We start from the raw sequence: 13,022 nt of genomic DNA on the forward strand, positions 1-13,022 counted from the left end.
AAAAGTGATCCCCTATAACACAAATGCCTAAATATAACTGCTGATAATATATTGGAATACTTTCAATCTTTATATACATGCAGACACATACGCTCACATATACAATAAAAATAAGTGGGATACTATTGTGTATAGCTCTACATCCTTAGAATTAGTCTCCCACTTAACATTATATTAGAAATATTTTTCCAAGTTCTGCAAAAATGTAATTTTTAATGGCTGTAAAGAATTCTATATTGTGTATGTGCCAACACTGAATGTAACAAGATATTTCCAATTATTCTTTACTGTGGATAACACTAAGAGTAATTACTTATACACAAATCTCTACTGTATTATTTTCTTAGAAAAATTTCCCAGCATGTAAAGAGTAAATCTTCTTAAGCCTCTTCATATATGCTACCAAAATGCTTTCCAATAAGGCTGTTTGAACATAATCCCACAGCAATGTACTAACTACTCTTTCTCTCAAATCATTCCCAATTTGACAAATAAAAAATACATTTAATCTAAATTTCTTTAATTTCTTTGATTATCCTTGGCTAACTACCATTTACATATGCTTATTAGACATTTATATTTCTTTTGTGAACCATTTATTTATGCCCTTTGTTCATTATCCAATTGAAATATTTAAATGTTCTTAGGGATTTATTATAACTATTTAATATTAAGAATATCAACCTTTCTTCTACCCACATATAACTATTTCCAAGTCAATACCTTTTAATTTTGCTTTCTGACAAATTTGACATGCAAACATTTAAACATCTAATATAGTCAAATCTATAGAATGGTCTTCTGTGATTCTTCCAGTGCCTTTATGCTTAGAGAGAATGCACCCTATAGATGAGACTCTAAGGCCCAATCAAAACTTACTAAAGCAGTGAAATGAACAGGCATTTTCATCCTACAAGGCTCACTTTCAGGAAAAGATGTTTTCTAAGGGAACAAAGCTAACAATCACAAGACTAACCACATGTAAGACTGTTCTGGGTACTTTCTAGACATTTTCTAATTTAATCTTCACCTTATTATCTCAATTTTATTGATGAGGAAACTGAACAAATCAGAGAGGTTAAATACTGGTTTATGAGAAAAAAACTCAGAGCTACTCTTCAGGAGAGACTATCTAAATAGGCCTACACACCCAAATTAGTTTCTCACCTCTTCATCAATTTTATCTTCTAGGGCATCAATATGACGTTCTTTAAGAAATCGCTGTGTTTTTTCCAACTGGTATTTCACTAATTCCTCAATGGCGTCTTTCTCTTCCTTGTCGACAAATTCTTGTACTGCCTCACCCATCCCTCTTTCTGTTAGCAGTGAGAGTTGGACATTCTGAAAGAGATACAAATCACTATATGCAGAAATATTATCTATTCCTCATAAAATAAGTACCTATGAGCAAGGAAAATTACAAAATAATATTATCAGAGAAAAGTCAAACAAGTTACCCAGTTGTTGAAGGAAAAAAAATTGGAAGACAGTAAATCTAGCCCAGTGACAAAAATTAAGAGTCAAAAAAACAAAGTCAAACCTAGAAAAGGAAGGGGAGTTGAGAACAGGTAAAGAGGCCTGAATGGCTGGGATACAGGGTCCAGAAATGGCACTGATGATTAGTAGAGATTAAGTGAATATGTTACACAGCAAGGGGAAATGAAGGATGCAGGAAAATGAGGCTGCTAACCAGCTGAATGTAAAACAGGGAGATAATTATTAGAAACTGTCCAAGACAGACCAGGGTAATCACAGGGTCAAGAAAAAGGAAGGAGGAGGCAGAAGGAGGGGGTCAGAAGGAAATGTAATTGTGGAAAAATGGTCAGAGATACAACGCTGCTGCCTTTGAAGATGGATAAAGGGGACAAAGAGCCAAGAAACTCAGGCACCTCTAGAAACTGGAAAAGATAAAGGATTCTTCTGTAGAGTTTCCAGGAAGTAACACAATTCTGCTGACACCCTGCTTCAGTCCAGTGAGATCTGTGTCAGATTTCTGACCTACAGAATGGTGTAACAAATCTGTGTTGTTTTTATACAACCAGAGGCTCTTAGAGTGGCATAATTTACTCCAATGGTTAGATTTAATGGCTTCACCATCATGTGGATGTATTTGTAAAGTAATTCTGAAATTACATACAAATTAAGAGAAAATCAAATCCTGGACTGACTTTTGCAGTACAGACAAAAAAGAGGATAACAACAATAATAAAAATAATAATAGCCACACTGATAATGATATTAATAACCATGAACTAAGCATTATTTTTTCTTGATGTACAGTAATTACAAATGAAAGTAACTAAATGTCACCCTACCTACTTCATGGCAACACTGTGAGGATTCATTTTGTTTAAACTATCAATTATATGTATCCTAAATTAAAATCTATTATTGTAAGATTAGTCATTATTCAAAATGTAAACTATAAGAAATTACCTTCTCTGCAGTCTGAAAATACTGTTTGACGAGGTCTTCCACCCTGAGAGTTGTTCCTTCTGAAGGTTTTGTGATAAGCTTTCCAAAGTTGATCTCTTCTCCTAGAAAAATGAGACCATCAAAAAAACAGCAGCTTCTACTGATACATTAAAGTAGCCAAACTCACTGCAGGTTGCTGTCAGTGAGGAGGTATGGCCAAACTCTAACTGCCGATTTGCCCAATATGGTACATTTCAAGACACTGCAGTCACCTTTGCTAATAGCTAGTCTTTTCCCACAGTTAGTATTCCTTTCCATATCTCCAAGAAGTATGTCTCTTGCAGCTGTTCTCATAAGATGATTCCCAGATCTCTGGAGGTTCCCAAGACCCTTTCAGGAAATGCATAAAGTCAAAACAACTTTCATGATAATACAATACTAAGAACATTACCTTTTTCACAGTATGGACATTTGCACCAATTACCCAAAAGCAATCATGGGTAAAACCCCCAGTACCTTGGGATGAGCAACTGAAGTTTAAACAAAAAAAAGAACCAATAGAATACAACTCACCAGGGACAAAACTCAACTAAGCAAGGTACTATTGTAATTCTGTTTTCTTATGAACACTACACTTATGATGTTTCGAGTAACTGATAAGGAAGCACAATTAAAGTAGATCATTATCAAGAGGCAATTATTTCAAATTCATAGCATAAAAATATGATTCTCTGGTTTGAATTTCTTTCTTCTAAAATAGTAGTAATGAGCTGACTGTGAAAACAGAAGCCCATTAAATCTGAGCTAATAAAAACCAGATTGACTTTTAAACAAGGGACATGTTTCCATGAAAATTCTCTAATTCAATAGTTCTAAGAAGAGTCTCTACAGTTAACGTTATCAATACTTTTTATGAGAAAGCACCATTTCAGTCACTGATTTTGTTTTATCAATGTTTAAAAGTGCAATTAGATTTTATGAAATTTAATGGGAAATTAATTACCTAGATCATCAGAAACACCAAATTACATTACAAGACTTGTTACTTCAAAAGTTTGACACCTTCCTAATCCACTGTACACTATAGTGTCAAAATACTTAATAATGCATAATTTGCAAATATATTTTCTGAATATCAATAGTGTATAGAAAGTAGCAGATATTTATTAGTGTATAGAAAGTAGCAGATATTTATTTTGAACAATAAATGTCTAAAGTCTATGTTATTACACAGCAGCACTGTTTAGAAAAACTATTTTTACAAAGAAAGCCTTCCTGTTGGGGTTGTGGCTCAGTGGTAGACGCTTGCTTACCATGTGTAAAGCACTGGGTTCAATCCTCAGCACCACATAAAAATAAATAAATAAAATAAAGGTGTTGTGTCCATCTACAACTAAAAAATATTAAAAAAAAAAAAAAAGAAAGCCTTCCATTTCTTCATCAATCCACAGGTCTAAAAAATAACAACTATCTCATTTATAGAAGAAAAAGATTTAATTATTCCAATCATCATTTTTTTTGTCTAAGATATTATAATAAACTAAAACATCTTCTATAACAATTTTATATTATTTTACCAAAGATGAATTTACATAAGTCTTGCAATAGCATTCTTTAACGTGTAAAAATAACTAGCTTACCTGTTTTTTCTTTTTGTTCTCTATGCCTGAAAAAATGGATAACATCTTTTGGATTAGCTACTCGATCTACAAATTTCTGACTAAAGCGAAGAACACTGAAAGGTTCAAAACCTCCACTATAGTCCACCTGGAAATACAGAATAACGTATGAAAGTTAGGAAATAATAATTTGCCAATTTTTGAGAAACACACTCATTCTTTGGTATTTGTATTTGGCATTTTTATATTTATTTATCAATATTTTAAATTTGTAAAAATTAATTCTCTACAATACATTTTAAGGATCACGTTGGTATACCATTTATTCAATTGTGAAAATAATGCTTGGAAGGTTCATAAACTTAAAAGCAAAATATTTTGGCTGGGCACAGTGATGTACACCTGTAATCTGAGTGGCTCCGGTGGCTAGGGCAGGAAGATCACAAGTTTGAGGTCAGTCTTAGCAACTTAGCGAGACCCCATCTCAAAACAAAAAGCTTAAAGGGGGTGAGGTGCTGGGGATGTGGTTCAGTAGTTAAATGCCCCTGGGTTCAATCTCCAGTACCAAAAAAAAAAAAAAAAAAAAAAAAAAAACCCACAAAATATTTTGATAGATTCAAGTTACAGCAAAAATTTCCACAGTATTGGAATGATTATATCTCCAATGACAACAATGTTTAGGTACCCACCAGGAATAATGTCTGAAAAGGAGATGGAATTTCTAAACAAATTTCTAAACTTTCAAACAAAAAGATAAACTCCTAGCAAAACAAAATGGCAGCCCTAAAGACATTAGTTCATTGTTCTATATCTTAGGGATATGTATGTCTTCAAACTGGACAAGGACAAATGCTGGGAAAATCCAAGTAGGAAAGAATCAAGTTTGTGAGCATCGGTAAACGATTACCCTCAAAAGATGGTATCTCAATGGAACCAACAATCTCTCTCAAGGAAGATTCTTCTAGAGAAGTATATAGTGGTAAACAATCCTTTACAAAGAGAAGTACGGCTTTCCTTTGAAGAGATACCCTCACTAAACTAGCTGTTCTCGGCACATGCTTTTGGACCAGCATCGCACAGCCTATCCAGAACACCCTGACCTAATCACAACCCCACCCACTCTCTTCATCACAGTTGGTGCCATCCTTTTATTCATTATGTTCATTTATTTGATATTTATTATGTCTCTCTCCACTCCTCTACCTCCTATAAGCTCAAGTACAAAGCCGCCATCTTCTTCAAACCATCTCTATGGCCAAGTACAGTGGCACACAATTGTCACCCTAGTTAGTCAGGAGACAGAGACAAAAGGATTGCAAGTTTCAGGCCAGTCCTAGCAACTTGGCCAGACTCTGTCTGAAAAAATAAAAAGAGCTTGGGATGTAGGCTAGTGAGTACCCCTACATCCAATCACCATATCACTTAAAAAAAAAAAATACTGTGTCCTTGTCGGGAGTGGTGATTCATGGTCTGACTATCCTGCAACAGAAGTGTGCCTGCACTGGGAACTTCCTGTGCAGAAGCTGCAGGTTAAGACTGCCCAGTTTCTATGGTGATGCCCTGCTCAAAGGAGATTCTGTGCATGGCACTGGCACTATATCACTCTTGACCCTGGATTCAGATACCAGCTGTGCGGGGTAAAGAATTATGAGCACAAAAAAGATAATTAGCTGCCCAGAACTTCATCCTTCAGCCTGCCTGCTTTGAAGAAACTTTCTCACAGAAAATCCTTTTGAGGTTAAAACCTATATAATAAACATGCTGAGCTAGCTCTCTATCATTATACCTCCATCAGAAGGTAATGTCCCACCTACTCTCAGCTTTCTCTCCATGCGGGTCTGTTTGTATTTTCTAATCCCCCATAACCCCTCACCAGTTTTTCTGAATTAACAGTCAGCCATGCAGGTCTTGGCATTTCCTCCAACATCCATAACACAGGTACTCTGAGATTCGTTTGATGAATTAATAAGGGGCCTCTAACTGATACAATGTATTTTTATCATACTACTTACACAATAATATCTGTTCCCTTACTTCATGAATGAATTAATAATTTATTGTGTTTAGAAAAGGAATGTCAATTTGCTATTTAAATGGTTATTCTAAAGGTATCAGGCAGACATAAATGAGAAACGTGGTATCTTTTGTCTAATGAAGAAGACTATGTAGTTCACTTAACGTAATCATCTTTGTGTAACCCAGATCATCTCTACTGCTGCCAGGTCCTAAAATAAAGAGTACTAAATGTTGAAGCAACTAGGTCTCCCCCAGAACTCCTTAGACATACTCCAGCCTAGCTTTATTTGTAATTTTCTGCTCATGAAAATTACAAAGCATGATCACTAAACAAACTTCACTGGGTGCCTTCAATGTTCTGGTTCTGAGTACTCTGCTAAAGGTTAGGGACACAACCACAAACAAAATACAATCTTGGTTGTCAAGAAATTCACACACTGGGAAGACAAACATAAATAATTGCATGCAGAATGTAAATTGTACTGTAAGAAGTATGTGCAAAGTAGAATGAGGACACAAAGAAAGAAACTTCAACTAAAAGTAGAGGCCCAGAAAGGCTTCTGTGGAGAGACAGGCTTTAAATGGGTGCTGAAGGAGACAAAAAACCAGGGGAAGTGCATTCCACACAGGCCTGGCACAGGCAAAGGTTCAAGTGAACTTCACTAGGCACAGGACCAGTAATTTCAGTTCAATATGACTAGAGCTTAGGAACATGCTTAGAAGGAAAAAGCTTAAGAGGCTGGTTTAGATCAGGTTCTATAAACACCCTAGTGCTAGCCCCCAAAAAAGTTTTGACTTGTTCCTGTTAGTGCTAGGGAATTATTAAGCTGTTTCCAGCAGGAAAGCCATGCAAGATTGTGTTTTACACAGATTCTGTTGGCGTTAGTGTGGAATAAAGGCTAACTGGCAGGGTGAGAAGGGAAGTGGAGGAGAGCCCAGCTAGGATGTTGCAGCTGCAGGCCTACAAGTGATGACAAGAGATCAACTACAGCAATGACAGTGGGAGAGAAAAAAAGGACCAGATTACTTTTTGTGCACCACTCGCTATATATAATTCATTCAGATCTCAAAAATTTATGAAATACAAACCAACAGACAAGAGATCCAGCTATGTGCCAGCTATGTGTCTAGCTTTAGACTGTAATCTTTACCCCCATACCCTACATTCCAGGACCCCTCAAATTTTAATGTGCAAACAAATCTCTCGGGGATTTTATTAAAAGGCAATGGGTCTGACATTGGGTCTAAGATTCTGCATTTTTTTCAATAATTTCCCAGGTGATAGAAATGTCAAGTAATGTGGCTTAAGGATCATAAAACTACATTACTAGACTCTGAAAATTAATAAAGCTTTATTTACATAAATAAATTTATTTACCCGCAGTCGTATAAGAGGCTTCTCTGGTTGTCGAGAATTTCCCAGACGTTCCCGTTCAGCATTTTCAAGCATTTCTTCAATCTCAAAATAAAAATTAAATAAAACAAAGTATTATGTTTAGTTTAAGTCAGATGAAAAATAGTTCATAATCCTACCACAGGAACTTTCCTGCATTACATAGTTATCTTCCCTTCCTAGATTATTTATAACACCTTTTTAAATATACCTTCTAGTAATACTCTCACTGATTAATGTTCTTTTGTGAAAGTTCTCAATAATTTTTCAATCTCTGAATTCTTTTATAAGAAAGTTTAAAACACTGCTTCTGCTCCAACTTTCTATTCATGTTTAGATATGACTTAGCCCTCATTTTATCAACTTAAAAGCAAATAAACCTAGTTTTTTCAGTCATATCAGGCAGCATATATAAGATTCTATGAACAAAGACTTTTGGATTATCTGCTTTGGAAAAGTTCAAGCTATAAGAAAAATGTTTCAAATATGTGAAGTTGTCTCATGGTATACTTGTCCTAAATTGTTCCTGAGGTCAGAACTGGGCTATAAGTAGGCAAATTTTCATTTCAACATAATATACATGCTAGGCAAGCACTCTACCACTGAGCCACAACTCCAGCCCCACAATAACTTTCTAAAAGCTGAAGTCCTTTATCCATCTGAAGTTACCTTAATCACCATGCATGCAACCCTTTTGAAAAAGGATTCTAGCAGTGCTTCCTTGTAACTTGGTTCCCTCCTCAGGAACAATAATAGAACAATGTTTTCATCCTTAAATCTCTTCCAAGCCTAAGATTTTACAATCTTCTCCTTCAAGCTATATGTAACAATGCAGTTCAAAAAGAATTTCCAAAGATGAGGTTTTATATCTGTAGTATTCGGTATGGTTGCCACAAACCACAAATATACAGAGAAACTGGAATTGGTATAATGAAGTAAATTTTTAATTTAATTTTAATTAATTATATTTAAATAGTCACATGAGCTATTAACTACCATCCTGAACAACACAGAGTGATAAGAGTATGATATAGATAAATTATTTCAATTCAATAAGCATTTATAGAGCACCTATTTGCCAAGTATTTTTGATATGTGCTAAGGGGAAAAGTTAAGAGATGAGTCTTATACGCTAATGCATATAAACAGTAATATAATTAAGTACAAAAAAAAGAAACACAATAACATGTGGAGGTTAACAAATGGATCCTTTTTACTTTTGCCAGCATCCACTCTCCTCTCTGAATTCATGTGACCATTCGAAGTCCATGTAAATCTCACGGTGGAGGCAAAAGCCAAGGATCTCAATCAGAGGTGGTTTTAGCCCCCAGGGCCACTGGCAAAATCTGGAAACAGTTAAATCATGTCTAGGGGAAAAAGGAGTGACTGGCATCTACTAAGGCCAAGGAGGACACTGCTAAATATCCTATAATGTACAGAAGAGTTTCCCACAACAAACTATTTAATCTAAAATGTCATTTGAGCCAGGGTTGAGGTACATGCCTCAGGCTGAGATAAAATGAATTCAAAATCAATCCATGTATTTTTCATCTCCCTGATTCAGGGATTGTATTTAGGGATCCATCCCTCACCTCAAGACAGTAAAATTCAATGTTCAGGGTTTATTTGGAACCACTAGGAAAAATAATTCTTCCAGCTGTAACAATAAAGGAAGTCTGTGGGCCTCCATGTGAGAATGTCTTCCTTATAATCAAGTTTAGCATAGAAACCATCAGTGTGAGTGGTAGCATAAAAAAAGAGAGAAACCCACAACCTTAAGCATGAATTTCTGGGATCAATTTCCTTGAAACCATCATACTCTTAAAATTTTTTAGTTATGTAAGCTACACATTGCTTATACAGCTCTGACATTGGATGAACTTTATCTGAGGTTTAGGTCATTGTGCATAAATTGTGGATGGTAAGGCTAGAGGTATAGTTCAATGACAGAGTGTTTGCCTACCAGGCAGGAGGGCCTAGCATTGCACAGCAAGGAAAAAAATAAATAAATAAAAAAATAAAGTTGACCCTAACTATCTAGAACCCTGTTGCAGGGCACCATCCATGGCCAGCAAATAAAGCCAGGCTTGGTCCATAAGACACCGGAATCTGGCTCTCAGCAACTGGCAATCATGAATATTGTTCCAGATTGCCTGGATTATATGGTTTCCATGCAGACTGGTTCACAGCCGGAATTTACAGATCCTAGATGTGCCAATGACCCACTAAAGCAAAATGACTTGCTTAACTCCCGCATCCTGTTTCTCACAGAAGAAGCTCCAACCGGTCACCCTTTGATCTGTACCACTATAAATAAAGAGAATGTGGGCTCCTCCATTGTATTAGAACCAGACTCTTAGCATGGCTCAATCCGTCACACCCCCTGACCCAAAATGTGATTGTCTGCTGTGGTTTTCTCTATTAAATAAATTTCTTATCGATTAATTTACAGTGAGCTCATCCTTCCAACAGAAACCCTTTTTACTGCCCACTCAGGCCATGGGGTGACACCTTGTTGAATGATTTAATGCAAAATGCTGTCAACAGTGCACAGCATAGAAAGGTAGTCAGTAAATATTAGTGTTCACAAGTATTACTGTTGTCATCATTACCTTATATGATTTTTATAAGAATAAAATGTAAAGTAGGAAAGTTGGCACAGAGTAAGAACTAAACAAAAGTCAGCAATTAATGTTGCTAAGTTGTCAACCTAAATTTTATTAAAAGCATTCACCCAACTTTAGATTAGTAGCGTTTCCAGATTTCCTACACAGGTTTATGGGTGGCGAGTTGCACAGAAAGGGAAGGCTTGGGCTTATGCTGAAGCTGTTAGGGTATAAAGGAAACACACTTTAAGATTTTCTGTGGGGTAGATATCAGGGTAAAAGATATGACTAATGGAGATTATCAGAGAGGCTCTGTACCACAATATCCTCCCATTGTCAATCAAATCACTGCCCACTGTCATAAGTGAAACAAGCCAATTATCAAATCAGGATTAAGAAGAAGAAAAAGATCATAAGTATTTTTTTAAAAGAAGGAAAGAAATTGGGGGAGAAGGGTTTAATTACAGTTATTTCCTATTTCTAGCATTCCTTTATCCCAATGATGTAAAGGGAAAAAAAAAAGGGTCCCTGACACAACTAAATGCATTTACTAAACAAGTGGTCTCACCAACTTTGTGAGAATGTAATAAATACAAAGGCTTCCCTCTACTCTACTGAATTATTTTATTGAAGGTAAATAATTTCTCAACTAACATAGATCCTCATTGACTTTATCTAAAAGAATTACCTTCTCCAAACAGAAGCTTTGAATGGCTTGGGTTACTTTAGGATTATCTGGGTTAAAAATATCTGGATGATTAGCCAGAACAATATCCTCCATAAAAAACTGCCGAACTGTGTGAAGAGGGATTTTCTGCATATTCATTTTCCTCCCTTTAACACGGAGCAAACCAACATGTCTGAAAAGGGATAAAAACGAAAGCTTAATCACAACATCAATTTCCCCAAGAAAACATTAATATCAGAGCTACAATATTTATAATTTTCTATATTTCCTTACAAATTATACCCTTAAAAATAAATGTTTCTCTCAGTATAATCTTAATAGCATTTTCACAGGGAAAAAATGGTAAACATTCTTCTTTCTCAGAATAAAATCATTCATTCATCATTTTTCCTCTCTAAGCAAATTACAGTCTTACAAGGGAAGACAGAACTAAGTATAATAAAATGTTATCAGGAAAATGATAAAATTAATTTACAGCAGAGCTACAGAGGAAAAAAACCAACAAACACACGTCCTATAAGCCTCCTATTATAACAATCTGAATGTCAATAGATTCCAAGAGTAAAACCCTTTAAAAATGGAGTTCAGTCACTGTTAACTGCTTTTTAAAATCACATCACTTTGTCAAAGAGTTAAGAGATTAGCTATATTATCCTATCGCATTTACAACTAGAAAAATCTCAGTTAAGGGATTTTATGGGAATTTGTTTATAAATGAACTTTGTGAATTAGGAACCATCAACATAGCATCAAATTTAAAATTTAATAAATAAAAATGTTAGTCTTGAATTCACCTAATGAACAGCAAAATTAACATCAACTGGTTGAAAACATCTCGTTGAAAATGGCTTAAAATCTGGGAAAACAGTAAAACTACATAGAAGGTTGCTACCTTCATAAATAAATCTACCATATATTGCCAGTACCTTGAACCCCTGGGATGATAAGTAGATTACAACAAGGATTTCTTTAAAATTGATTTGGAATATGTAACAATGACTCACTTCTTCACAGCTTCTCCTGGGGAAAGAGAAGTAACCACTGAGCTTCCAGGCTGTGATACATAAAAGAGCTGCTGCTCATTTTTGGTTGGAGCTATTTTACACTCGTGTTCATGGCCCCAAATAACAAGATCAATGAAGTCATCCAAAAACTGTTCTGGAATGAAGTTCGTACTTCCATGTTTACTCCTATACAAAGATTTTTAAAAATAAATAACATTAATTCACAGCAATATAGAAAAATTTTGTATTAAATAAGTCTATACAGATCTTTCTCCGTTCACTAATGATTTAGTACATCATTCTTTGTGCCAAAAACTGCCCATGGAATTGGGAATGCAAAAATAGTCAATATCCACTTTTTGACTTTTAGGTAGTGACAGACTAGCACAGCAAAGTCAAGTAATATATTAAGAGAATGTGTTCAATTCTACATTCAAGGAGTCACAAAGGCTTTACAGAGAAAGGTTCCCCAGCTTTGGTCAAGTCAGGAAAGCATGAGCACTGTCAAGAGGAAAAATCCACAAACTTGATCTCATTATATGCCCCCAAAAAGTGAAAATGAAAATGAGATAAATCTAAACTTTATAATATAAAAACACATTTCTAAATGTGGTCAAACCTTTTTTTATTTTTTTTAGGTAGGGACTGGGAATTGAAGCCAGGGGTTCTTTACCTCTGAGCTACATCCCCAGCCCTTCCCCAGCCCTTTTTAATTCTGAGAAAGGATCTCACTAAGTTGTTAAGGCTGGCCTCAAACTTGAGATCCTCCTTCCTCAGCCTCTAGGCAGACCGGGCTACAGGTGTGCACCACCGTACCCAACTAACCAACCATTTTTTAACATAATCTGTTTCTTTTAAGGATTATAAAAATTATGAGAGATAAAATGTCAATTTAACATGAGATAAGAGTTTTCAATATTAAATAAAATATCATAAAAGTGCTTTGCAAATTATAATTTTATAGTTACCCAATAAGAAAAAACAGGAAGAAAAACTTTTCCCTTACATTAAATTATATCACTGAGTATTTAAGTGAAAGTGCTCAAATACTTCAACCTAGCATTCATTTGATCAAAACCAACATTCATTCATTTAACTAATAAATATTTACTCAGGGTCTGAAATGTGTCCAGTGCACCAGGCAGTGAACACAGCAGTGAACAAAATCCTTACGTGTGTGTGTGTGTATATAAATATAACTTATCAAGCAGTGATAGATGCTCATCATAAAGAAAAATAAAAGGAAGAGTGAAAGTGAAGGGATGCTAACTCTATATACAT

The 13,022-nt window shown here is 35.2% G+C and overlaps 1 protein-coding gene across 4 annotated transcripts in view; it reads right to left on the bottom strand.

Annotated features, from left to right (window-relative positions):
• Mre11 (MRE11 homolog, double strand break repair nuclease) overlaps positions 1–13,022 on the bottom strand; it is an 84,435-nt gene that overhangs the window by 33,936 nt on the left and 37,477 nt on the right. For all 4 annotated transcript variants that reach the window (XM_047519206.1, XM_047519205.1, XM_047519207.1 and 1 more), the window contains 6 exons: positions 11,742–11,927; positions 10,738–10,909; positions 7,429–7,509; positions 4,056–4,182; positions 2,437–2,537; positions 1,168–1,341 (listed from right to left, as the gene is read on the bottom strand). In XM_047519206.1, the coding sequence (XP_047375162.1) occupies positions 1,168–1,341; positions 2,437–2,537; positions 4,056–4,182; positions 7,429–7,509; positions 10,738–10,909; positions 11,742–11,927 (841 nt within the window). The remainder of the gene's footprint in view (positions 1–1,167; positions 1,342–2,436; positions 2,538–4,055; positions 4,183–7,428; positions 7,510–10,737; positions 10,910–11,741; positions 11,928–13,022) is intronic.

The sequence above is a fragment of the Sciurus carolinensis genome, chromosome 11 (assembly GCF_902686445.1).
Source record: "Sciurus carolinensis chromosome 11, mSciCar1.2, whole genome shotgun sequence".
Classification (NCBI taxonomy): domain Eukaryota; kingdom Metazoa; phylum Chordata; class Mammalia; order Rodentia; family Sciuridae; genus Sciurus; species Sciurus carolinensis.